The sequence below is a fragment of the Gossypium raimondii genome, chromosome 13, assembly GCF_025698545.1.
Source record: "Gossypium raimondii isolate GPD5lz chromosome 13, ASM2569854v1, whole genome shotgun sequence".
Lineage (NCBI taxonomy): Eukaryota > Viridiplantae > Streptophyta > Magnoliopsida > Malvales > Malvaceae > Gossypium > Gossypium raimondii.
In genome coordinates, this window is record NC_068577.1 from 58,630,043 (window position 1) to 58,652,161 (window position 22,119).

The following is a 22,119-nucleotide window of genomic DNA, read 5'->3' on the forward strand; positions in this document are numbered from 1 at the left end:
ACATTTTTTATTTTGTTGATAAATAATGATTTATTATACCAATCAACAACTTATCGCTTAAAACTCCAAAAAAATTAACCTCCTATTAACTTCTAGGGTGTAATTACTTACCCTATTAAGTATTTGTAAAATCATAATCTGAAAATAATGGAGAGTTGAAGAGTACTTATGTTGAGGTGAATGAAATTTCAAGTTTTTATTGCAACATCTTAAAAACCTCACCTATCGCATCCATCACGTAATACAAGCCAAACCAAGGTACACACACACAAAAAAAGAACAGAGACAACAGCAGGCAATTTAATATACAGAAGAAAAGCCATGGAACTTAATCCACTTCCTCAATTTTGGGCCCCGCACCAGACCCACCAGACCCACCACCGTTAGGCGTCTCAGCACCACCACCCATTGGCACATCACCTCCAGCACCTCCTTGATACATCTTTGCAATGATGGGATTGCAAATACCTTCCAATTCCTTCAACTTGTCCTCAAATTCATCAACTTCAGCCAGCTGGTTCCCATCAAGCCATTCAATTGTATCGTCAATGGCTTTCTCAATCTTCTGCTTCTCTGCAGGGTCGAGTTTCCCAGCAAACTTGTCATCTTTCACAGTGTTCCTCATATTGTAAGCATAATTCTCAAGCCCATTCTTAGCTTCCACCTTCTTCTTCACTTCCTCATCCTCTGCTTTATACCTCTCTGCTTCTTGTACCATTCTTTCAATCTCTTCCTTGCTCAATCTTCCCTTATCATTTGTAATTGTTATCTTGTTCTTTACACCTGCAGTCTTATCTTCAGCAGACACGTTCAAGATACCATTTGCATCAATGTCGAAACAGACATTGATTTGTGGAACGCCTCTTGGTGCTGGTGGGATCCCTGTCAGCTCGAACTTGCCGAGCAAATTGTTGTCTTTGGTTCGAGCCCTTTCACCTTCATATACCTGAATCAAAACCCCAGGCTGATTATCAGAATATGTAGAGAAAATCTGTTCCTTCTTTGTTGGAATCGTTGTGTTCCTTGGAATCAACACCGTCATCACTCCACCAGCAGTTTCAAGACCAAGGCTGAGAGGAGTAACATCAAGAAGCAACAAATCTTGGACCTTTTCGTTCCCTTCACCGCTTAAAATAGCAGCTTGAACAGCAGCACCATAAGCAACAGCTTCATCGGGATTTATGCTTTTGCAAAGTTCCTTGCCATTGAAGAAATCTTGTAAAAGTTGCTGAACTTTAGGAATCCTGGTTGATCCACCAACAAGAACAACTTCATCGACCTGACTCTTGTCGATTTTGGAATCTCGTAGACATTTCTCAACAGGTTCCATGCATTTCCTAAACAAATCCATGTTCAACTCCTCGAACCTTGCTCTTGTAATAGTGGAATAGAAATCAATACCTTCATAGAGTGAATCAATTTCAATGGTGGTTTGAGCAGTGGATGAAAGAGTCCTTTTAGCCCTTTCGCATGCCGTCCTTAATCGCCTCAAAGCTCTTGCATTGGTGCTGATATCTTTCTTATGTTTCCTTTTGAATTCTTGAACGAAATGATTAACAAGCCTGTTGTCGAAATCTTCACCACCAAGATGAGTATCACCAGCGGTGGCTTTAACTTCAAATATACCTTCTTCAATCGTCAACAATGAAACATCGAAAGTGCCACCACCCAGATCGAAAATCAATACGTTCTTCTCGCCGGACCTTGATGCCTTCTTGTCCAAGCCATACGCAATTGCAGCAGCCGTTGGCTCATTGATAATCCTTAAAATATTAAGCCCGGAAATGGATCCGGCATCTTTTGTAGCTTGCCTTTGGGAATCATTGAAATAAGCAGGCACGGTGATAACAGCGTTTTTCACGGTTTGACCCATATAGGCCTCGGCAACCTCCTTCATCTTGACTAACACCATGGAAGAAATTTCTTCAGGAGCGAACTGCTTCTCTTCACCCTTGTAATTAACGACGATCATCGGCTTATCACCAGGGCCGGCAACAACCCTGAAAGGCCAATGCTTCATATCGGCTTGCACCGCTGGGTCAGAGAATCGACGACCGATTAGACGTTTAGCGTCGAAAACAGTGTTCTGTGGGTTCATAGCGACTTGGTTTTTAGCAGCATCACCGATGAGACGCTCGGTGTCGGTGAAAGCAACGTAAGACGGTGTCGTTCGGTTACCTTGGTCGTTGGCAATAATCTCCACTCGATCATTCTGCCATACACCAACACAACTGTATGTCGTCCCGAGATCAATCCCAATTGCCTTGCCTTCAGCTTTGGCCGCCATTCTTATGCGTTAAACAAGAAACAAGAATTATACAGGGAAAATAAAGGGATTTTTAAGAGAGCTTGTCTGGTTTAATCGATTGCTTAGATGTATGAGTAATGTTGGCTGATGATTTAGCAAAGGGAACCCGGTGAGGTATATATACAAAAGGGGGGAGGGGATTTAGGAGAAATGAAGAAAATTCGAGACATGAGTGGAAAGGTAGTAAAAATGGAAGAAATTAGAAAGCGAGCGATGAAGCTAGAGAGTTCTAGAGAGGCGGAAGACGATGAGGTGCTTTTATTTGTTTGGTTGGGCTGTTGTTCCTTCTTACAGTTCATCGCATGTCTAGTTACGTGTTGTAACTTCTAAACATATTTTTTTAATGGAGCGGGAAAAAATAGGATGCGCTTACACATGGCTAGGATTATCTATTTAGTCCTGAAAAATAGACTTAAATAAAATAGTTTAAATCTGTTTAAAAATAAATTAAACTCGAACATTTAAGGCTTAAGCTTGGCTCGACCCGATATATTTTTAAGTTTATAATATTTTATATTATGTTATTTTTATATAACATGTAATTTAAAATATATTAAAAAAATAAACTTATATTAAATATATAATATTATTCTAATGTAAACATTAAAATGATGTTAGCATGACTATTAAAAAATTTAATAAATAAAAAAATAAAATTAATAATATTAAAATAAAAATATTTTAAATATAATATGGGTGAGTTTAAAATGAGCTTTGATTAATCTTTTGCAAATATGGGTGAATTTGGATAAAACTTTAGACCTATATTTCGGATTGGACTGGGCAAACAGAAAATATGTTAATATCATGTTTAAACTCAACTCAAACCCGACTCGGGCTATGAGTACCTCTAGAAGTAGTTGGATTGTATTTTCTTCTCTATTTAAAAAAAAAAGGTAAATTAGTTATATTAAAGAGTAAATTGATTTTTTTTTAAATTCATTCATTTATATTATTAAAAGTTGATCTCTACATATCAGTATGAAGTATATTTGGTGAACTATTTGGTTATTCCAGTAGCCATGTCAATTTTTAACAGTGCATTTGGATAATTTTTTAATAGAATGACTAATTTACTCTTTTATCTAACTTATTGAAATTAATTACCTATTGCTTAATTAATGAAGCAAAAAGCAATCTAGTTCCTATTACAAGAATTTTCATAGCGCTTTTATCCATACTAATAATATTTTTTGAATTAATATCAATTATAGTAGAAACAATCTTGTGGACAATTTTTTAAATAATTTTTTGTGCTAAGTTTTTTTAAATATATATAATTACTATTTTTAATGTCACATATTTAAAAGGTTAAAATTTCGATAAATTTTACAGATTATTAACTAAGAGATGTGTACATTTTAATACATTTGTGTATTTTTTTCATTTTCAATACATCTTATTTTATATAAATTATTATAATTATTTAAATTTACCATAATTATAAATAAATCTAGTTTTAATATGCAATATGATGTGCAAACTTTAATTTGTTTCGTTTGTACACATAAAACATTAAATTAAGAAAATTATGTTTAAGACCTTTAAATTTTAAAATTATAATTTAATTCTCTCAAAAATAATGTAATTTTGATTTCATCCTTCTAAAATCTCTAAAAATATAAATAAATATAACAATAAAATTACATTTTAAATTTTATAAAAATGTATAATTTAACCTCTGACTCCTAAACGTGAACATTTGATTGGATGATGAGACAACTTGAGAATGCACTACGGAATGTAAGTTGTAAAGGATAGGATAGCTTGTCAGCTCTTCCTTTCCTTTTTAACCCTGCAAACCCACCAAAGTTTTTTCATATTAATTTAATTTTGTTAATTATTTGGATGATTTTGTAAAAATATATTTTGATTAATTCTTTTTTTGAGAAGTAGGTGTTGCTATATAATTATTAAAGATGTTTTTGGATGGACGATATGTTTATTTCGATAATGTTAAAATAGTAGTGACAATAATATTAATTATTGTAGCTATAAGGTAAAAAGTTTCACTGCACGACAATTATCCAAAATAATAAATCACATTTGTCAAAAATATGATTATTTATGTTAAAAAGACTAAAATAATTTTGAATGACTCGAAATTTTATAATCTAATTTCTTAAAATTGTAAAATTTTATGCTAATACAATAGCAATATTATATTTTTAGTTCTTAAAGTTTTATAGTTCAAATTATCATCTAAAAATTTTTTAGCTCTACCTCGATTTGAACTAAAATTTCATTATGTACTAATTATATCTAAATTTATTCTAATTTAAGTCTGGGTTTATTATTCCTTGCATTTAATTTATTCTAATACTAATAAATCAGATTTATATTATTTATACTTATATTTATAATTATACATGTGAATTTTTAAAATATATATATATTAATATTTGTAGTAAAAAGAAAAAACCACGACTGTGTGTAAATTTTGGTGACGGTAACGGGAGGCCCATGAAAGCACAGTCCAAAAATAACATGGACTTACACGTATGGCTACGGAAGGGTTGGGGGCCGTCATCGTCCCATTTCAGTAAATTTTCCCATCGCTCATTCAAAGTTTACAAACAAACAACAAAAGCTCGAGCTCACACTTCATCCCATCCATTAACTATTTTTTTATTATTACATACACAACCCTATTAACATAGCATAGGTTTTGGTAATTATGACTCTATCTAGATTCTCACCCTTCAGCAAATTACATTTAAAAAAAAAACTATTCCATTGATTTCTTAGGTATAAAGATGGGACTTAAAATAATGGTTTATCCAAAAAGTGAACTTTTACTAAGTTTTGGTCAACATAAGAAGGACATAGACCCTACAAGGGGCCAGGGAATATTAGACTAGACTATGGATGATGGTAGATGGGGTTATTAGAAAAAACAATGAGGCCCTGTTACACACATGCATATACGTACAACAGCCTTTCATAATATAGAAATCAACAAAGATGACGCAGCTTTGTGATGGTGTACAACCTATCAGCCTGGCTGTGTACCCGAGACCAATATTTACTGTATTAGATCTTTTGATCCTTTGTTATTTGAATGATATCCCCACTCCATTGTAAAAAGGTAGGGTTTTGGCATTCTTAGCTTTGATTGATTGCTTCAGAGTTTGAGGAGTGAAGAGGTGAAATATGAAAAATATTATTGCATGACTGAAAAGAACCATTCATTAGTGGTAGGGTATACAAAGATTATGATTTTATGCATTATATTCCTTCACGCTACTTTTTTAGATACGTATATCAATGAAAGAAATCGAGGAGATCACTCAATCTGTCTTCAAACTCCATTGTTGTTTTAATTACTATCACCACCACCAAAATGCTACTCAATATTATTGACGAGGCGATGTGGTAAAAGTGTGATTATAATACGTTTCAGTATACTTAAACTTACGTCCTCCTGCATTAACAATAATAGCCATGTCAATTGAGCTCGATTCAAAATGCCTTTGGGTTGACAGTGATTGTGGTGCGATAAAATCTTTTATTTCACCGTCACCGCTATTTTTAACTTTACCATAAGCGAACACACCGCTCATCCAAAGGCGCACTCAATCGGTTGAACTATTCATTTTAAATATTTCTAAACATTTTTCAATAATTTTAATATATTTTAACATTTTTCATATGATTTCCGGTACATCCCATATTATTACTCTAATTTTCTTATACTAATTAATTAATTAATTTCAAATCCAAATTCTACCAAAATTTGTTTATATGAAATCCACTCAGATTTTGAATATTTTGTTATATTTTTTCTTTTTATATTCTTATAATTTTAAAAAAGCTGTTAATATTTTTACTAAAATTTATGTTCACAATTCTATTAATATTCTTCTTATAAAATTCATGTTTAGATAGAAGATAAAATAATATTTACTATTTATTATTATTGCTTTTATCATATTATTTACATAATTCAATAAAATATAAAATAATTCAAATAATTTTAATTGATATTAAAAACAGGATAAAAACCTAATATATTATAAATCATTGTTCATGATCGTCAACATATGACATTGGCTTGACGTGCAGTCCAAAGCAAAATGCAATGTGTATATATATTTCTTTAGATTATAATTGTAGAAAAGCGATTATTCTATGTATACATATAATAATAACTCAAGAAGCATGTACTAACATATTTTTATTTGTTGTATCTAAATTATATATATTTTTGGGATTATTGAAGATGTAAAATGTTTGGGTCGGTAGGACAAAATGTGCAATGATTGTACAATTGAAGTTAATTCAGGAGTCCTATTCCTTGGTAAAATGTAAACATCAAATACTGTGGCTACCAGCAAATGCATGGTGCATGTGCATTCTTATTGGTGTTGCCCTTTTTTATATTTTATGTTTATATATACATTTTAATTTTAAATGAAGGGGATTTTTCTATTTATGGAGATTGATTAATCTTTTTAAAGTTAATTATTATTTCTCTTAATAATTTCATCTCTGTCTTATCATTTCAATTTAACTCTTTAAATGCACCCCCACAACCATAACTATCCCATGCACACTCTCGATTTCCTAACGTGTACTGCACTTCTACACAGCAACTAGGAAGCTCCCCATTTAGTTTTGCTTTTATATTTATGGAATATGGATCCTTTAGCGGAAAAAGGAGTGATGGGGCCGCCGGGGATGGGATTCAATAGTGAACCATGTCACCTCCATTGGGGCCACCATGTGATCCACCCTACATGAAAACTATATACACTATATATTATTGAATATTGAGCAATATACATACACAAAGAGTACACACCACCATTTCTCATGATCCACTTCGTAATCTACAGTATTATATTTGAATATTTAATTTTCAAATATAAAAATGTACGTAACAAGTGTATTTGGACGTCCCACATCATCGATATTCCTGTTCTTGCTACTTGGTTTTTTTTTTCTAACATCAATTCATTTTCTTTCCTTCTTTAACTCAGAATCATATCTTCTTCTCTATCTCCAATAAAGAGAATACAAGCAAATCTTTCCTGTCACCGGTGGGTGGGGGAGCCTATCACTTCTTTCAATATGAACCCTAATACTACTATTTTACCTAACCTAAGAGCTTAGGATTTTGATAGGTTTAGTGTTCTTTTTTGTTTTAAATCGATGGATTCTGGTTCCGGAGCCAACCCGAATAGCATCAACGAGGGTTCATCATCAGCTACAGCACCGGTGCTGATGGATTCACAACAAGGTGGAGCTGGTGAATTGTCTTCTTCTCCAGCTCATCCACCGAGTCGCTACGAGTCACAAAAGCGTCGCGACTGGAACACTTTCTTGCAGTACTTGAAGAACCACAAGCCCCCACTGACGCTATCTCGTTGCAGCGGCGCACACGTAATCGAGTTCTTGAAATATCTTGACCAGTTCGGCAAAACTAAGGTTCACGTAACGGCTTGTCCTTATTTCGGACATGCAAACCCGCCCGATCCTTGTTCTTGTCCACTCAAGCAAGCGTGGGGTAGCCTCGACGCGTTGATCGGACGGCTGAGAGCTGCTTATGAAGAAAACGGTGGACGTCGGGAATCAAACCCTTTTGGGACGAGGGCTGTGAGGATTTATTTGAGGGAAGTGAGAGGAGGGCAGGCTAAAGCTAGAGGGATTCCTTATGAGAAAAAGAAGCGAAAAAGGCCTACTACTACGGCTGTGTCGGCGGCTTCTGGTACTCAACCACCTGGTGGTGCTGCCGGTGATGATAGTTCTGGTGGAACTACGGCTAACGTTGGTACTGTCACCGCTGCTGCTACCACTAATAGCTTATAGTTGTTCTCTTAATTACTATTTTATTTTTTATTTTGTCTTCTAATAGCTGTTTTATGTGATTATGATGAGTTATCACATGAACTAAGTTTAGTTAGCAATCTTGTTTAATCACTTTCGACATTTTTCCACTTCTACAGTTTCTTCATTTCTTGTCATGCATGAACATGATTACTATATATATAAGCACATACATATATATGTATAAGTTGAAATAAAAACAATAAGACGAGAGTTATTAATCTATTTTTAATATCCCCTGCCCCTTGTACTCCATCTTTAAAAAAAAAAAAAATAGAGAGCCTTTTTTGCTTCTATAATTATTTAACTTTAGCTTCTTCCTCAACAACGAACTAATGGGTAACTTTGCATTCATGTTATCAAGTAAATTAACTTGGCAAAGTATCATTATCGCTATTGGGTAGCTTTCATTGTTTTGACCTATTTGTAAGCTTTAGTCCAATCAGATAATTTTGCATTTGTATGGATTTTTTTTTGGGGGGGGGGGGTAGTTGGGTGGGGTTAAGATATGTTTTTAGCTGACAAATTAATACAAAGTGTGAGGAGACAAGAGAAGACTTGTTACACTGAACACAACACAAACACTTGTTAGCGGAATCTTATACTACAAAATAGATTTCTCTAAACAACAGTACGTGATCTGGTCCCGGCTTTCTTCATCTTCAGCTGTGTTATATATATATATATGCACACGTGCACCTCTCTGCATTTAACTAATAAAACCTTCATCTAAGACTTTGAGGGTTTTTTGTTTTATTCTCTCTTTTAATTTGCTTTTATATATAACTCTTTTAAATCCCATCCTCTCTAAATTATCTGCTTCTCTCCTCTCTTCCTCTCACATTCTTTTTCTCCATCTGGAAAACAACACTTTCTAATTTCTCTATCTGCATTGCAAGCATGGATGAATAATAATTAATAAAAATGATCCTTGTGATTGCTGCCTTTGGGTAAGCAGGCACTGCCTAACAGCGAAAAGGACCAGTAGCTAGCCAACCCTTTTCTTCCGTTCTATTGCATAAGTGTATGTATGTATTTATATATACATATATATTATGATAACACTCCATAATATTCTTCTGTTTTGCTATAATAACATAGACCCACAACTCAAATTCTTATTTCTGACTTTCATTTGTATATCTATATATCAAATCAGACCATTGCTACATTTTTTGCTCTCTTATCATCATAGCTTAAATTGTTTCTATTTTTACAAGTTCTTTTTTTCTTGTTTCATGGATTAAGCTTTTTGTTGTAATATACGTAAACTCTAGTCATTCCCCCCAAAAACAATAAATTCCTATAGATCAAAATGGCCTCTAATCAGGTTTAGGTAGATATTAATTCATGTTTGTACAGTTATATATGATGAGGATGAGGATGAGGATATGAACTCCAACTTTGATCAATCTCTCATTGCATCTCTACTAGTCTACATTAATTTGATTGAAGTGAAAAGTAAGCAATTAAAGTGACGTCCGAAAGGGAAAAGGTCGTAATACATAGAGGCCAATTGTTGCTTTTGTCGTTACCTAAGGAGGGCTTTCATAGTTATAATTCTTAGTGCGTGGTTAGTAGTATGAAAAATAAATAATAAATTATCTCAAACATGAATCAATCTCCTTTAATTCTAAAGAACACATAAATAATGAATTTTGTAGATTAATCACTTTCTAACACAAATCTATATATAATAGATGATAATTGATAAGAAAGTTGCCCCGTGGGATTATAAATTTAAAATGATATCCGACTAATTAAATCAAACAAATTTGTAATGATAAGTGTAACCACAAATTTTCATTTATTATTAGAAATTATGGTAAACTATTTATAAACCTCATCAACAATGTTTGGAGAAGAGCTGTGATTGAAGAAGTTGAACGTTGCATTAAGTGAGAGGTAAACAAGTAAATAGATGAAGTGATGAGAAGCCAAGACCCAACAAAGATTGTAAAGAATGAATAGGACAAGAGTGGGTCCCACCCCTCTCAGCTGGTTTGAAAAGCTGTTGTTTGGGTCGCCGACAGCATTTCAGGGACGGTGTAGACCAAAAACCTGCATCTTCAATCTTCTCTTTTGGCTCTGCCTTTAACCTAACCCTGTTTTTATCATTACATTTTGGCTTTAAGAGGTGAAGCAAGTAGTAGAAAACCGAAAGGAGTGATTCTTCGTAAGACTTGGAAGTGGAAATGTGATGTGAGGAAATAAGGCAAGGGCAGAGATTCGCATGACGTGCAACGCTCACTCGGGAACTGCAATTCATTCCAACCCTTCAGTTGGGCTGCTTTGCCTTTTTAACTAACCTCCCAAAGGTGACATCTTTGAAATGGACATACCCCAATCCATCAAAAACTCATTCTTGTATATATATGGAACCCATTCCATTGCTAACTCAATTCTCTACAGACAATAGTTACTGGCCATAATAAGTTATGTTTCAAAGTAAAACACATGCATTTCAAGCCTCAATCACATCATCCGAACTCCGCAATGACATGTATCACAAACCTCACCTGCTCTCTCTTCTCTTATAAACCCCATTTTGCCAAGGCAACCCCATTTCGGTATAACTCCCAACTATGACCTTGCACATCAAAACAATGCCTTTAGGCCCTGTTTTTTCTTGTAACCTTTTCCCAACATATGCCTTTTATTCTTTTGGATAAAAAATAAATACTAGTCAAAGACCATATATTCTCACTTTTAGGCCAATCATGTGATGAACTGGTCTCCATCCTATTCCTATTCCTATACCAATCAAGCATTCAACCCCAAGGTAGTTGAATTTATGCAAGTCTATGCCAATTGGTTTAATAAAATAAAATTATTAAGTTTGGGATCATAATTTCAAATAAGAAAGAGTAACAATCGATTTTTTTTCTACTTACATGGCTTCCAAGAAAAATTTAAATGACTACTTTTAAAAAAAACGCCCCGTAATTCAATTTGATGAAATTTCTTTTGCAATGCTATCAATATTAGAGGTTTAAATTTCTGAAATTAAAAGTAAAAATAAAAGAATTAAATTTTATATATGGCGATAGTATAGGGATTGTAGCATAATTAAAACCATATATGTTTTAAAAGCTCAGTTGTAAAAAGGAGAACAGAGCACACTCATTTCTACCTCACTGTCTCTCCACCAAAACCAACTAATTCATTGCTATCATAGCATATGTATCCCTTCCCAGTGTTTCTCTTTCTCACCATTCTATGCCTTCTTGGTTCTACAGCTGACGCCATAGGCGTCAACTGGGGTACCATGTCTTCTCACCCTCTCCCACCTCCCAAGGTGGTTGAGCTCTTGAAGTCCAACGAGGTTTCCAAGGTCAAGCTTTTCGATGCTGACCCACTTGTGCTACAAGCTCTCTCTGGCTCCAACATTGTTGTCACTCTGGGCATCCCCAATTCCATGCTCAAAACTCTTAACTCCTCTAGGAAAGCTGCTGAGAGTTGGGTCCATGATAATGTCACCCGTTACTTCTCTCATGGTGAAGCTGGAGTTCGAATTGAGTATTTTTTTTTGTCTTCCTCCTCCTTTTTTTTTTTAAATATATCTTTGTCTTTGGTTTGATGTTAAGGCATAATTTTGTTTCCTTTAATTTTGTTTGTTTATTTTAAATTACGGGGTATATATTTTTCATGTTCCGGTATGAGGTTCTTCATTTAGTTTTGATGTTAGGGTTTGGAATGGTAATGTGGGTAGGTGAGTTGCTGATTTTGATGGCTTTTTTTCCTTTGTTGGGTGTTTGTAAGCTACAATTTAGTAGGAAAGCTCAGCTATATCAGTTTAAAGATAACAAACCAGTGGTACTGAACTACTGATTTTCAGTGCTTTATTGCAGAATTTATGAATGTTGATTTGGTTTAGCATTTTTGTCTCTTAGACATTAGGCCTAATAAGAGCTAACTGAATGGAAACCAGAGACTTGGTCTGAAAGTACTATAGAAGCCACTGCAGGTTCACTATGGCTGGAAGCCTGGGACTTGACCATTGCATTTGTCTTTGATTAAGATTTTGCCAATTGGTTTGGCCACCAAATATCTATGTCTTTGGCGCCAAAAACAGTTTTCTTTTTTCCCTTCAAACAACTTCAATGAGCATTTGGATTTTCCTTTTTCCTGGTAGAAGGTCAAAAGGCATTGAAAGGTAAGGGCAACTTGATATATCGGTTCAGTTGGATTATTTTGTGGATAATGACCTTACAAACGTCATAGGTATGCTAAGCATTTGCATTTACATGTTCTTAGTCATATCATTTTCGAGAATCATACAGCAACTCTACTTAGTTGAGGGTTCCCTTCTCATAGCTAGTGCAAAACTTTGTCCAATCTTTATGGGATGCATCACATTTTCCTTTGTAAAGTTCTTGCCCTTTTCTTTTGGTTTATTAAGTTATGATTGAGATTTGTTCTCCTTCTACATCAATGGCTGAGTAAACCTTTTGTAGGTATGTTGCTGTTGGAGATGAACCATTTCTCCAAAGTTATGGTGATCAGTTTCATCCCTTTGTCATTGGAGCAGCGATGAACATCCAAGCAGCTTTAACAAAAGCAAACTTGGCGGGTGAAGTGAAAGTTGTTGTTCCATGTAGTTTTGATACGTTTGTGTCTGAATCTGGTCGGCCTTCAAAAGGACACTTCAGGACTGACCTCAATAAAACCATGATCGAACTACTTACATTTCTCAGCAAGCATCACTCTCCTTTCTTTGTGACTATTTCTCCATTTATAAGTTTCCAGCAGAACAAGAACATATCCCTTGACTTTAGTCTTTTCAAGGAAAATGCTCGTCATCATAATGACAGTCATAGAACTTACAAAAACAGCTTCGATTTAAGTTATGATACCCTTGTTAGTGCATTATCAAAGATTGGGTTTCCAGAGATAGATATTGTTGTTGCACGCATTGGTTGGCCTACTGATGGAGCAGCCAATGCAACCTCATCTATTGCTGAGACATTTATGAAGGGCCTCATTGATCACCTTCATAGCAAAACAGGAACTCCTCTTAGACCCCGGAATCCTCCTATCGAAACATTCATGTTTAGCCTCTTGGATGAGGACCATAGAAGCATAACCTCTGGAAATTTTGAGCGACACTGGGGGGTGTTCACTTTTGATGGCCAAGCCAAGTACCATTTTAACTTCGGCCAGGGCACTAAAAACCTTGTGAATGCTCAATTCGTTGAATACCTTGCTCCAAAATGGTGCGTTGTAAACAATAACAAAGATTTGTCAAATGCATCTGCAAGTGCTTTGGAGGCATGTTCTACATCTGATTGTACTGCGCTGTCTCCAGGTGGCTCCTGTTCCAATATCAGCTGGCCCAGTAATATTTCCTACGCATTTAACAGCTACTATCAGCAGAATGATCAAAGGGCAGATAGCTGTGATTTTGGGGGGTTGGGTCTCATCACTACTGTTGATCCATCGGTTGATACTTGCAGATTTTTTGTTGAACTTCAAACTTCCCATTCAACTTCTGCTCATGAGGCTTATATCTTTCTGAGGATAATATTGCTGTTGGCCTGCCTTTTTTCATGTTTATTGGGTTTCACATGGTAGAGAGAGATGCTTTTTAAATTACAAAAGGCTGATTGCTGTGATATTTCTTCTGCAGGGAATTAGATTAGCTCCCAAAGCTCTGTTAGTTGCTGGTTTTCAGTTGAAAGAAAAAGGATGGGAGAAAATTAAGTTGACCTCAATTTTGTGTACTGAGAGTCATTTTGTATCTTTGGGGTTGTTTGTGCTGGAAATGTAACCTTGATTTCAATTTTTCTAGTCAAACTTTAGCATCAAAGTGATGATTGACATTAATCAAAGACTATATTGTTGAACATACCCTGTTTACCAGTTTATCCTCTTGGTTACTGTGTGAGATCAACCATTCATCTAGGTTGCTTTGTGGTCCCAACTGTTACCGCCCAATAACTACAGGCCAAACTTGCAAGTCACACAATAAAATATAAACTGAAAACTTTTAAAAATATTTGTATATATAAACTTTACATCAATTGCGTTTGCCAGATTGTTTTCAGAATTCTTCCCCATATCTTGCTCTTTGTTAAATATCTGGCATGAATCCGGTCCACACGAGACCTATCTCCGGCACTCTGGTGGCAATACCTTATCCTGGAAGAGGCCATATCAATCCTATGATGAACCTGTGCAAGTTACTAGCTTCAAGGAAGCATGATCTTCTTATCACCTTTGTTGTCACCGAAGAGTGGTTGGGTTTTATCGGATCCTACACCAAGCCTGATAACATCCACTTTGCTTCGATACCAAATGTTCTCCCGTCTGAGCTGGTTCGTGGTGCTGATTTTCCTGGCTTTTATGAAGCTGTTATGACAAAGATGGAAGCTCCATTTGAGGAGCTCCTTGATACTCTTGAGCTACCAGTGACTGCTATCATAGCCGATACTGAATTGAAATGGGCAATTTGCATGGGAAACCGAAGAAACTTTCCTGTGGCCTCGCTCTGTACAACATCAGCAAAATTTTTTTCTGTATTGCATAGCATGGTTCTCACAGAAAACCGGCTTTTCTTGATCGATACATTAGGTACTGATTTACAGTATAACGTTTTCCTTGTAGTGTTTTCCATATTCTGCCAATATGTCTCAATTGTTACATGATGTTAATGATTAATTGATGACAGTATACAGATAATGGAAGTGAGCTTGCGGAGCAGAGCTCTGGAATTTCACCGGATATTCGGATGATATTTGAAGGAAGTACGAGGCAAGTGATCCAGCTTACGTTGGAATGCATTTCATGGGTGCAAAAAGCCAAATATGTTCTATTCACTTCAGTCTATGAGCTTGAAGGACATGCCATTGACACTCTAAAAGCAAGGTTCAATATTCCGATATATACGATTGGCCCTGCAATCCCCTACTTTGAACTTCATGGGAACTCCTCAGAGACTATGGTTCAAAATGTCCCCAGTTATCTGCAATGGCTTGATATTCATCCTCCATGTTCTGTTCTGTATGTCTCCTTGGGGAGTTTCCTCTCAGTTTCCAATGACCAAATGGATGAAATTGCTGCTGGGCTACAAGATAGTGGTGTTCTATATTTGTGGGTAGCTCGTGGAGGAACTTCTCGGCTAACGGAAAAAGGCAGTGAAATGGGGTTGGTAGTACCTTGGTGTGACCAACTGAAGGTGCTATGCCATTCTTCGATTGGGGGATTTCTAACACATTGCGGGTGGAATTCCATTCTTGAAGCTATCTATGCAGGCATTCCAATGCTCACTTTCCCAATACTTTTTGATCAAGCACCAAATAGTAAGCAAATTGTTGATGATTGGAAGATAGGGTGGAGGTTGAAAGAACAACAAAAAGATGGACGTTTGGTGACAAGAGCTAGCATTGCAGAGCTTGTCCGAAGTTTCATGGATCCAGAGAACAATGAGGTGAAAAACAGGAGAAAATCAGCTAGTGAACTCAAAGAAAAATGCCGAAAAGCAGTCGCCGAGGACGGATCATCTCAAAGAAATCTTGATGCTTTCATCAAAGACATCTCACAAGGTCATGATGGAATGCTCATTGATTAAATTGATTTTGATATAAATGTTATGCATTTGTTTTTACTTTGTTGATTATAAGTTGGCAGCAAGTTTTACATCATTTGCCATCTACAAGTTTTAGTGTTTTTCTGCATGAACAGACATGAACCAAGAATAACATCACGATGAACTTCAAGTTAAAACCCCATTAATTTGTAAGTCTAGAATTCAAAAGAAGGCAAGTTCAATACGAAACATCCTATGAGCCTAGTAAGACAGCTGAGATCAAAGGTAAAAACAAAAACAAAAACAAAACATGAGGCATCTGATAAGATAGAAAGAAGATGGAAGTCCTTTTCAGACAAGGAAAATGTGTCATATAGTCCAAGGAAGACAAAGTCATTCGTTTTCCTATTATAATCTATAAAGTTTTCAGACATTATAAACTAATATATCTCATTTTCTAGTGCCATCGACTTTTAAAGGACGTAAAGTGTCTAAATCAAATCGAATTTATTCTTTTGAGTGACAGTGTGACACCTTAGCAATTCACTACAGTTTTGTCTGCTTCTTTTTGGCATATTCTTTTCTCAAGAAAGAAACAGAAAGTATATTAAAATCCCTTAAAAAACAAAGTTTACGATGGTCGTCATCAATGACGACTCAGAAAGCACAAATTTTGAGACCTTGGTTTATTGTTTAGCCATAAAGTCCAAAGAAAATATGTCTTCTCAACGATGATAAAGAACTTTCATTGCTGGAAAATATCGACTCTCACGAACTCGTCAAATCACTCTCAGTGAAGTTCCAGACATGGATTCAACAAATATTCGGACGACCAGGGTTTGCCACATGGTGGCCATGCCGTTTCCTGGACGGGGCCACATCAACCCCATGATGAACCTTTGCAAGCTACTTGCTTCAAGGAAGAAAGATATTCTCATCACCTTTGTTGTGACAGAAGAATGGCTTGGCTACATCGGCTCTGATCCCAAGCCCCATAACATACTTTTTGAGACAATCCCGAATGTCATCCCACCTGAGCGGCTTAAAGCCGCCAACTTTCCAGGCTTCTACGATGCTGTGATGACAAAGATGGAAGCTCCTTTTGAGCAGCTTCTTGATCGACTTGAGTTGCCTGTAGCGGCTATCATAGGAGATATCGAGGTTCGATGGAGCACCGGTGTGGGGAATCGAAGGAATATTCCGGTGGCCCTGTTCTGGACGATGTCGGCGTCTGTGTTTTCCATGTTTCATCATTTTGACCTCCATATAAAGCAAAGCCATGCAAAAATTGATCTAATACGTAAGGGATGCTAAATTAGTGAAGTATCCTTAAATTTTGAAATTAGTAAAACTACGTTTAATAATTTTTTCTTTTCTGTTTCTTTCTTCCTTGCAATAGAACAAGTAGAAAGCATAGCAGGAATGTCTTCATCCAATGTAGAAGAACTTCGGACAATTTTCCATAGGGACGACCCTAGAGTGTTGGAACTTGCTCTCGACTGCATTTCAAGAGTGCCACAAGCACAGTATCTCCTATTCACATCAGTGAACGAATTTGAACCCCAAGCCTTTGATAGCTTAAGGGCAATTTATAATTTCCCCGTCTATCCCATCGGCCCTGCCATACCTTACCTGGAACTTGGAGAAAGTTCCTGTGAAACTAAAAGCTACCTTCAATGGTTGGATTCTCAACAAACAGGTTCTGTCTTGTACATCTCATTGGGAAGTTTCCTTTCAGTTTCAAACACCCAAATGGATGAAATTGTTGCCGGGTTGCAAATCAGTGGAGTTCGATACTTGTGGGTGGCCCGGGGAGAAGCTTCAAGGTTGAAAGATCGTTGTGGTGATATGGGGTTAGTAGTTCCTTGGTGTGACCAGTTGAAGGTACTGTGTCATCCATCTGTAGGGGGATTTTGGACACATTGTGGATGGAATTCCATCCTGGAAGCTGTTTTTGCTGGTGTTCCAATGCTTACTTTTCCTTTGTTTTTGGACCAAGATACCAATAGTAGGCAAATCGTGGAAGATTGGGGAAATGGGTGGAGGGTCAATGATGCGGTGAAAGCTGAAAAATTAGTCACCAAAGAGAATATTGCAGAGCTTGTGCGAAGGTTTATGGGCGCTGAAAGCGATGAGGGAAAGCAGATTAGAAGAAAAGCAAAACTACTCCAGGATAAATGTGTAGTTGCCATTTCTGAAGGAGGGTCTTCTGCAGCTAACCTTGATGCATTTATTAGTTCCATTTCACCAGGAAAAGGCCACTGAGAGTTTCTTTTTCTTGTCTTGTGTTCTTGAAAAACCAATAGTTTTAAGCTTCCATTCATAAATTGTTTTACTCTTAATCTTTTCTTGAGTGCAAATGCATGTACAATTCCCTATACTGTCGAACTAAAATTTTAAACCAAGGCTATTCAATTCATCTTTTTTATATTTACTATATTCAGGTAGCCTGCAAATCCCACTTGCTTAAAGATAATTTTTAGAAATAAGAGATTAAAGAAAGATACTGTAAACTACAAGGTAGAGAAACGAAAAGACGCAGGAATAAAAAATGCAATTCAAGCTTTAAAGCATCCTAATTTATGGATTACATGTGCATATTTTTAGAATTTCTAGGATCCATCTGTCCCCAGTTACATTTCCTTGTTTTCTTCTTATAAAGAAAATACCGGTTTCAAGGCTCTTGGTCTCAAGTTTCACCATTATAAAAGTACAATCCTTTCGTCATCTCAGTTCCCACCAGGTTGAAAACAAAGTTGAGATATGAGCTCCACCAGCAGCGCAAAGCGGGCCGTATGCCACATAGTGGCAATGCCGTACCCTGGTCGAGGCCACATTAACCCCTTGATGAACCTTAGCAATGAGCTAGCTTCAAAATCTGATAACATTCTCATCACCTTTGTGGTAACCGAGGAGTGGCTTAGCTTCATAGGCTCTGAAAGGAAAGCTGGTAAAATCCGATTTCGATGTATACCAAACGTTGTGCCATCTGAACTGGTCCGAGCTTCTGATATGATTGGATTCTTGGAAGCTGTTTGGACCAAGATGGAGGCTCCATTTGAGCAGCTCTTGGATGAACTTGAGCTTCCACCTACTCTTATTATTGCTGACACACATCTTTTTTGGGCGGTATCTGTTGGAAATAGGAGGAATATCCCTGTGGCTTCGTTTTGGCCTATGTCAACTACAATGTTTTCAGTGTTTCACCATTTCCATCTTTTCCAGGAAAAAGGTCACTTCCCGGTAGATTTGCTAGGTAATGCACTTATTTGTTCTTCTAAATCTATCCTAATATAGTAATATTCATTCTGTTTTATATTGCTCTAATTAGTGCTCGTATCAAATCGGATATAGACAACAAGAATGAACAAGTTGAATACATTCCTGGGGTTTCATCGACACGTTTGTTGGACCTTCCTGGGTTTAATGGAGGGATCTATCCACTTATATTGAAGCAAATCTTGGGGTGTGTTTCGTGGGCTGGTAAAGCAAATTATCTGTTGTTACCTTCAATCTACGCGCTTGAATCTCAAACCATTGACGCTCTAAAAGCAGAACTGTCCCTCTCCATCTACACAGTTGGCCCTTCTATACCTTACTTAGACTTAAGCCATGGCGACAAAGGTGACTGCTTGCAATGGCTTGACAGGCAACCTAGTAACTCTGTCTTGTACGTATCAATGGGAAGTTTTCTTTCAGTTTCAAATGTCCAGATGGAGGAAATAACAGCTGGTTTGCAAGACAGTGGTGTTCGGTTCTTATTGGTGGCTCGTGAGGGAAGTTGGAAGTTGAAGCATGGGTATGGGGGTGAGGGGTTGGTGGTGCCATGGTGTGACCAACTGAGGGTGTTATGCCATCCTTCCATAGGGGGATTTTGGAGTCATTGTGGTTGGAATTCTGTTAAAGAGGGTATATTTGCAGGCACTCCTTTTCTTACGTTTCCTCTATTTGCTGATCAAAACCTCAACAGTAAGCTCATTGTGGAGGACTGGAAGATCGGGTGGCGAATAAAGAAACATCAGTTCACAACAAGAGGCGAAATTTCTAGTTTAGTTACAAAGTTGATGGATTTGGAGAGTGATGATGAAGTCAAACAAATGAGGGCGAGAGCCAAAGAGCTTCAAAAGGAATGTTTGCAAGCCATTGAGAGGCATGGATCATCTGAATCCATTATTAACTCCTTCATCCACAGCATTTTACAGTTTAATGACCATTAATCGAATTGTATTTTAGTACCTCAAGCTCGGGCATTTTCTTTTTGTTGAAGAATAAAAAAATAGTTATAAGACTTAAGTGATACGGTGCGTATCACTTGGTTGTTATAACAAACATCAGTAACGACTCAAAAATGGTTTTGTAACTACCTTGTTTAATTGATTGCTTAAAAACTAACATGAGAAAGGCATTTTTTCTTTAAAAACTCTTAGTGTTTCTCCTCTTTTTCTCTCTTTTCCCATTGTTTTCTTCTTCTTTTCTCTATCAATTCTTCCTTTTGTATGAAGGGTATCAAAGCTTCTCGATTTTCTATAGTGAGTGATGGTGTTACCACTCATACTCATATAAAGGGGGTCAGCTTGTAACACCCTCATACCCGATTCGGTAGTCAGGTCACGATACCAAGTTGTTATATTCGTTGCCGAAGCAACTACTGTTAAACTCCATTCACTTTATCATTCTAATCGAACTATTAAAATCAATTTCCGATTACAATACAATTTAAAAACTTATCTAAATTCAATACGAGCTTCCGATAGCTCTCGTAACAGTTTATAATTGAATAGGGACCAAATTACAAAATTTTCAAAACCTCAATCCAATGTCGCGATGTTGGGGGTTCCTCGTTGCAACGTCACCCACTGATTTAAGCTCGTTGGGAATGATGAACTTGTTGTCGTGACATCGATTTTGTGTCCACTTAATTTACATTTTATCATTTCTCATAACCTACAATCAAGTTTATATACCACAATTCATATAATTCATATGCATCTATTTCCAGTTTCAACACCATATGATTCTCAATCAAATTTATAAGATTAATCAAACTTTTAAATTTTTACAAATAAGTTCATTAATACATCATATAAAATATTATTCACTTAATGTCTCAACTGTTCATTTAAATTATTCTTATATATGTATTAGCAAATCTATCACTTATAACACTCTCTTAGCATCACACTCTTCTACTATTTATTTTCCTCTTCCTCTCAATTCCACATATTTATGTACATTTGTATATGTATATATGAACCTTTGATTTTGAGTATAGTATGCTTATATGTAACATTAATTATGATTTCACTAATTACATATTTTCAGCAAGGTTGTCCACTTCAGTAGTAGTCACTAAATTATTTATATCTTGGTCTACAGTATTCTAAATTAAGATCTATTTCTTGTTTTTGAAACTAGACTCAATGAGCATTTTACCATAAAAATTTCAGAATTTCCACTTAAGCCAATTAATTCAGTATTTTCTTTAAATTTTCCCCTATTCTACTATTAGGCAGCTTTAACCCTTCTCCACCAAAAATTAAGTTTCTTTCAGTACAAGATTCATTTTATGTTGACATTTATTTCCCTTGAAAATAGACTCATCAATATTTTAAGCATATAAATTTCAGCTTCAGCTCCTAAATATTTTTGTAAAATTTGCAATGATTTTTCAAAGTCATAATAGGGGAACTCAAAATCATTCTGACATTGTCTCACAAAATTTCATATATCTCATAATCTACAATTCTATTTCTTACATCGTTTCTTTTATGTAAAACTAGAGTTAATAAGCTTTAAACCCATATTTAGTTCAACCTCTAAATCGACTTGTACAATTTTTAGTGAGTTTTCAATGTTAAAATACTGCTACTATCCAAAACTGTTTTAATGAATATATTTACTTATTATGATTTATATCATTTATACCAACATTTAAATTGTACTTTACTTATCAACTATTAAGTTGCTATACAAGATCATTTGGTTATGTATATTATCGCATTTAGATTATTATTCAATTTAATCCTCAAAGCTCACATATCATTAACATATAGTTTAATCATAACTTCTCATAGCACAAATTATACCACTATCTATGAATTACAATTTGTAATATACTTTCCATCACTATTCACATATTAAACACTCAAAGTTATTACATTCCTTAACTTAATACTTTGAATATGAATAAAAATAAAATGAACACTTACCTCTTTTTACAAGAATTTCACCTCTTTTGCTTTTCTTCTATTTCTTTCTCAACTTCATCACTACCCTTCTCTTTTCTTCTATTTTTTTTCACTTCCATCTACCAATGTATTGCTTCTAAGTTGAGGAATATACTCTCTAAGTGCTCTACTTCATCTTTCTTCTTTGATGCCTATAGGAATTTTCAAGAATTTTGGATGAAATAATGAGATTTCATGACAAAAAACTAAATTGCATAAAAGTAAAA

General features: G+C 35.7%; 6 protein-coding genes across 6 annotated transcripts; 5 read left to right on the forward strand and 1 right to left on the reverse strand.

Moving 5' to 3' along the window:
* Positions 1-177: 177 nt before the first annotated feature.
* Positions 178-2,573, reverse strand: LOC105782398 (heat shock 70 kDa protein). Its single transcript, XM_012607109.2, has one exon. The coding sequence runs from the start codon at positions 2,285-2,287 to the stop codon at positions 329-331; it is 1,959 nt and encodes a 652-aa protein (XP_012462563.1). The 5' UTR covers positions 2,288-2,573; the 3' UTR covers positions 178-328.
* Positions 2,574-7,222: 4,649 nt separating this feature from the next.
* Positions 7,223-8,239, forward strand: LOC105781093 (protein LIGHT-DEPENDENT SHORT HYPOCOTYLS 6). Its single transcript, XM_012605671.2, has one exon. It carries the CDS (start codon positions 7,463-7,465, stop codon positions 8,117-8,119), a length of 657 nt encoding a protein of 218 aa, XP_012461125.1. The 5' UTR covers positions 7,223-7,462; the 3' UTR covers positions 8,120-8,239.
* A 2,989-nt stretch (positions 8,240-11,228) lies between these two features.
* Positions 11,229-13,985, forward strand: LOC105783174 (glucan endo-1,3-beta-glucosidase 9). The gene is made up of 2 exons (XM_012608460.2): positions 11,229-11,656; positions 12,595-13,985. Exons 1-2 carry the CDS (start codon positions 11,319-11,321, stop codon positions 13,709-13,711), a joined length of 1,455 nt encoding a protein of 484 aa, XP_012463914.1. The 5' UTR covers positions 11,229-11,318; the 3' UTR covers positions 13,712-13,985.
* Positions 13,986-14,117: 132 nt separating this feature from the next.
* LOC105783175 (UDP-glycosyltransferase 87A1) lies at positions 14,118-15,780 on the forward strand. Its single transcript, XM_012608462.2, has 2 exons — positions 14,118-14,710; positions 14,815-15,780. The coding sequence occupies exons 1-2, from the start codon at positions 14,224-14,226 to the stop codon at positions 15,705-15,707; spliced, it is 1,380 nt and encodes a 459-aa protein (XP_012463916.1). The 5' UTR covers positions 14,118-14,223; the 3' UTR covers positions 15,708-15,780.
* Positions 15,781-16,356: 576 nt separating this feature from the next.
* On the forward strand, positions 16,357-18,093 carry LOC105783176 (UDP-glycosyltransferase 87A2). Its single transcript, XM_012608465.2, has 2 exons — positions 16,357-16,965; positions 17,065-18,093. The coding sequence occupies exons 1-2, from the start codon at positions 16,473-16,475 to the stop codon at positions 17,928-17,930; spliced, it is 1,359 nt and encodes a 452-aa protein (XP_012463919.1). The 5' UTR covers positions 16,357-16,472; the 3' UTR covers positions 17,931-18,093.
* Positions 18,094-18,218: 125 nt separating this feature from the next.
* Positions 18,219-20,043, forward strand: LOC105783178 (UDP-glycosyltransferase 87A1). The gene is made up of 2 exons (XM_012608466.2): positions 18,219-18,921; positions 19,020-20,043. Exons 1-2 carry the CDS (start codon positions 18,429-18,431, stop codon positions 19,880-19,882), a joined length of 1,356 nt encoding a protein of 451 aa, XP_012463920.1. The 5' UTR covers positions 18,219-18,428; the 3' UTR covers positions 19,883-20,043.
* Positions 20,044-22,119: the final 2,076 nt, after the last annotated feature.

Coding starts and splice junctions, on each gene's coding strand:
- LOC105782398 (XM_012607109.2), bottom strand. CDS start 2,287: ATGGCGGCCAAAGCTGAAGGCAAGGCAATTGGGATTGATCTCGGGACG.
- LOC105781093 (XM_012605671.2), top strand. CDS start 7,463: ATGGATTCTGGTTCCGGAGCCAACCCGAATAGCATCAACGAGGGTTCA.
- LOC105783174 (XM_012608460.2), top strand. CDS start 11,319: ATGTATCCCTTCCCAGTGTTTCTCTTTCTCACCATTCTATGCCTTCTT. Junction 11,657..12,594: donor GAAGCTGGAGTTCGAATTGA/GTATTTTTTTTT, acceptor AACCTTTTGTAG/GTATGTTGCTGTTGGAGATG.
- LOC105783175 (XM_012608462.2), top strand. CDS start 14,224: ATGAATCCGGTCCACACGAGACCTATCTCCGGCACTCTGGTGGCAATA. Junction 14,711..14,814: donor TTTCTTGATCGATACATTAG/GTACTGATTTAC, acceptor GACAGTATACAG/ATAATGGAAGTGAGCTTGCG.
- LOC105783176 (XM_012608465.2), top strand. CDS start 16,473: ATGGATTCAACAAATATTCGGACGACCAGGGTTTGCCACATGGTGGCC. Junction 16,966..17,064: donor TGCAAAAATTGATCTAATAC/GTAAGGGATGCT, acceptor TCCTTGCAATAG/AACAAGTAGAAAGCATAGCA.
- LOC105783178 (XM_012608466.2), top strand. CDS start 18,429: ATGAGCTCCACCAGCAGCGCAAAGCGGGCCGTATGCCACATAGTGGCA. Junction 18,922..19,019: donor CTTCCCGGTAGATTTGCTAG/GTAATGCACTTA, acceptor AATCGGATATAG/ACAACAAGAATGAACAAGTT.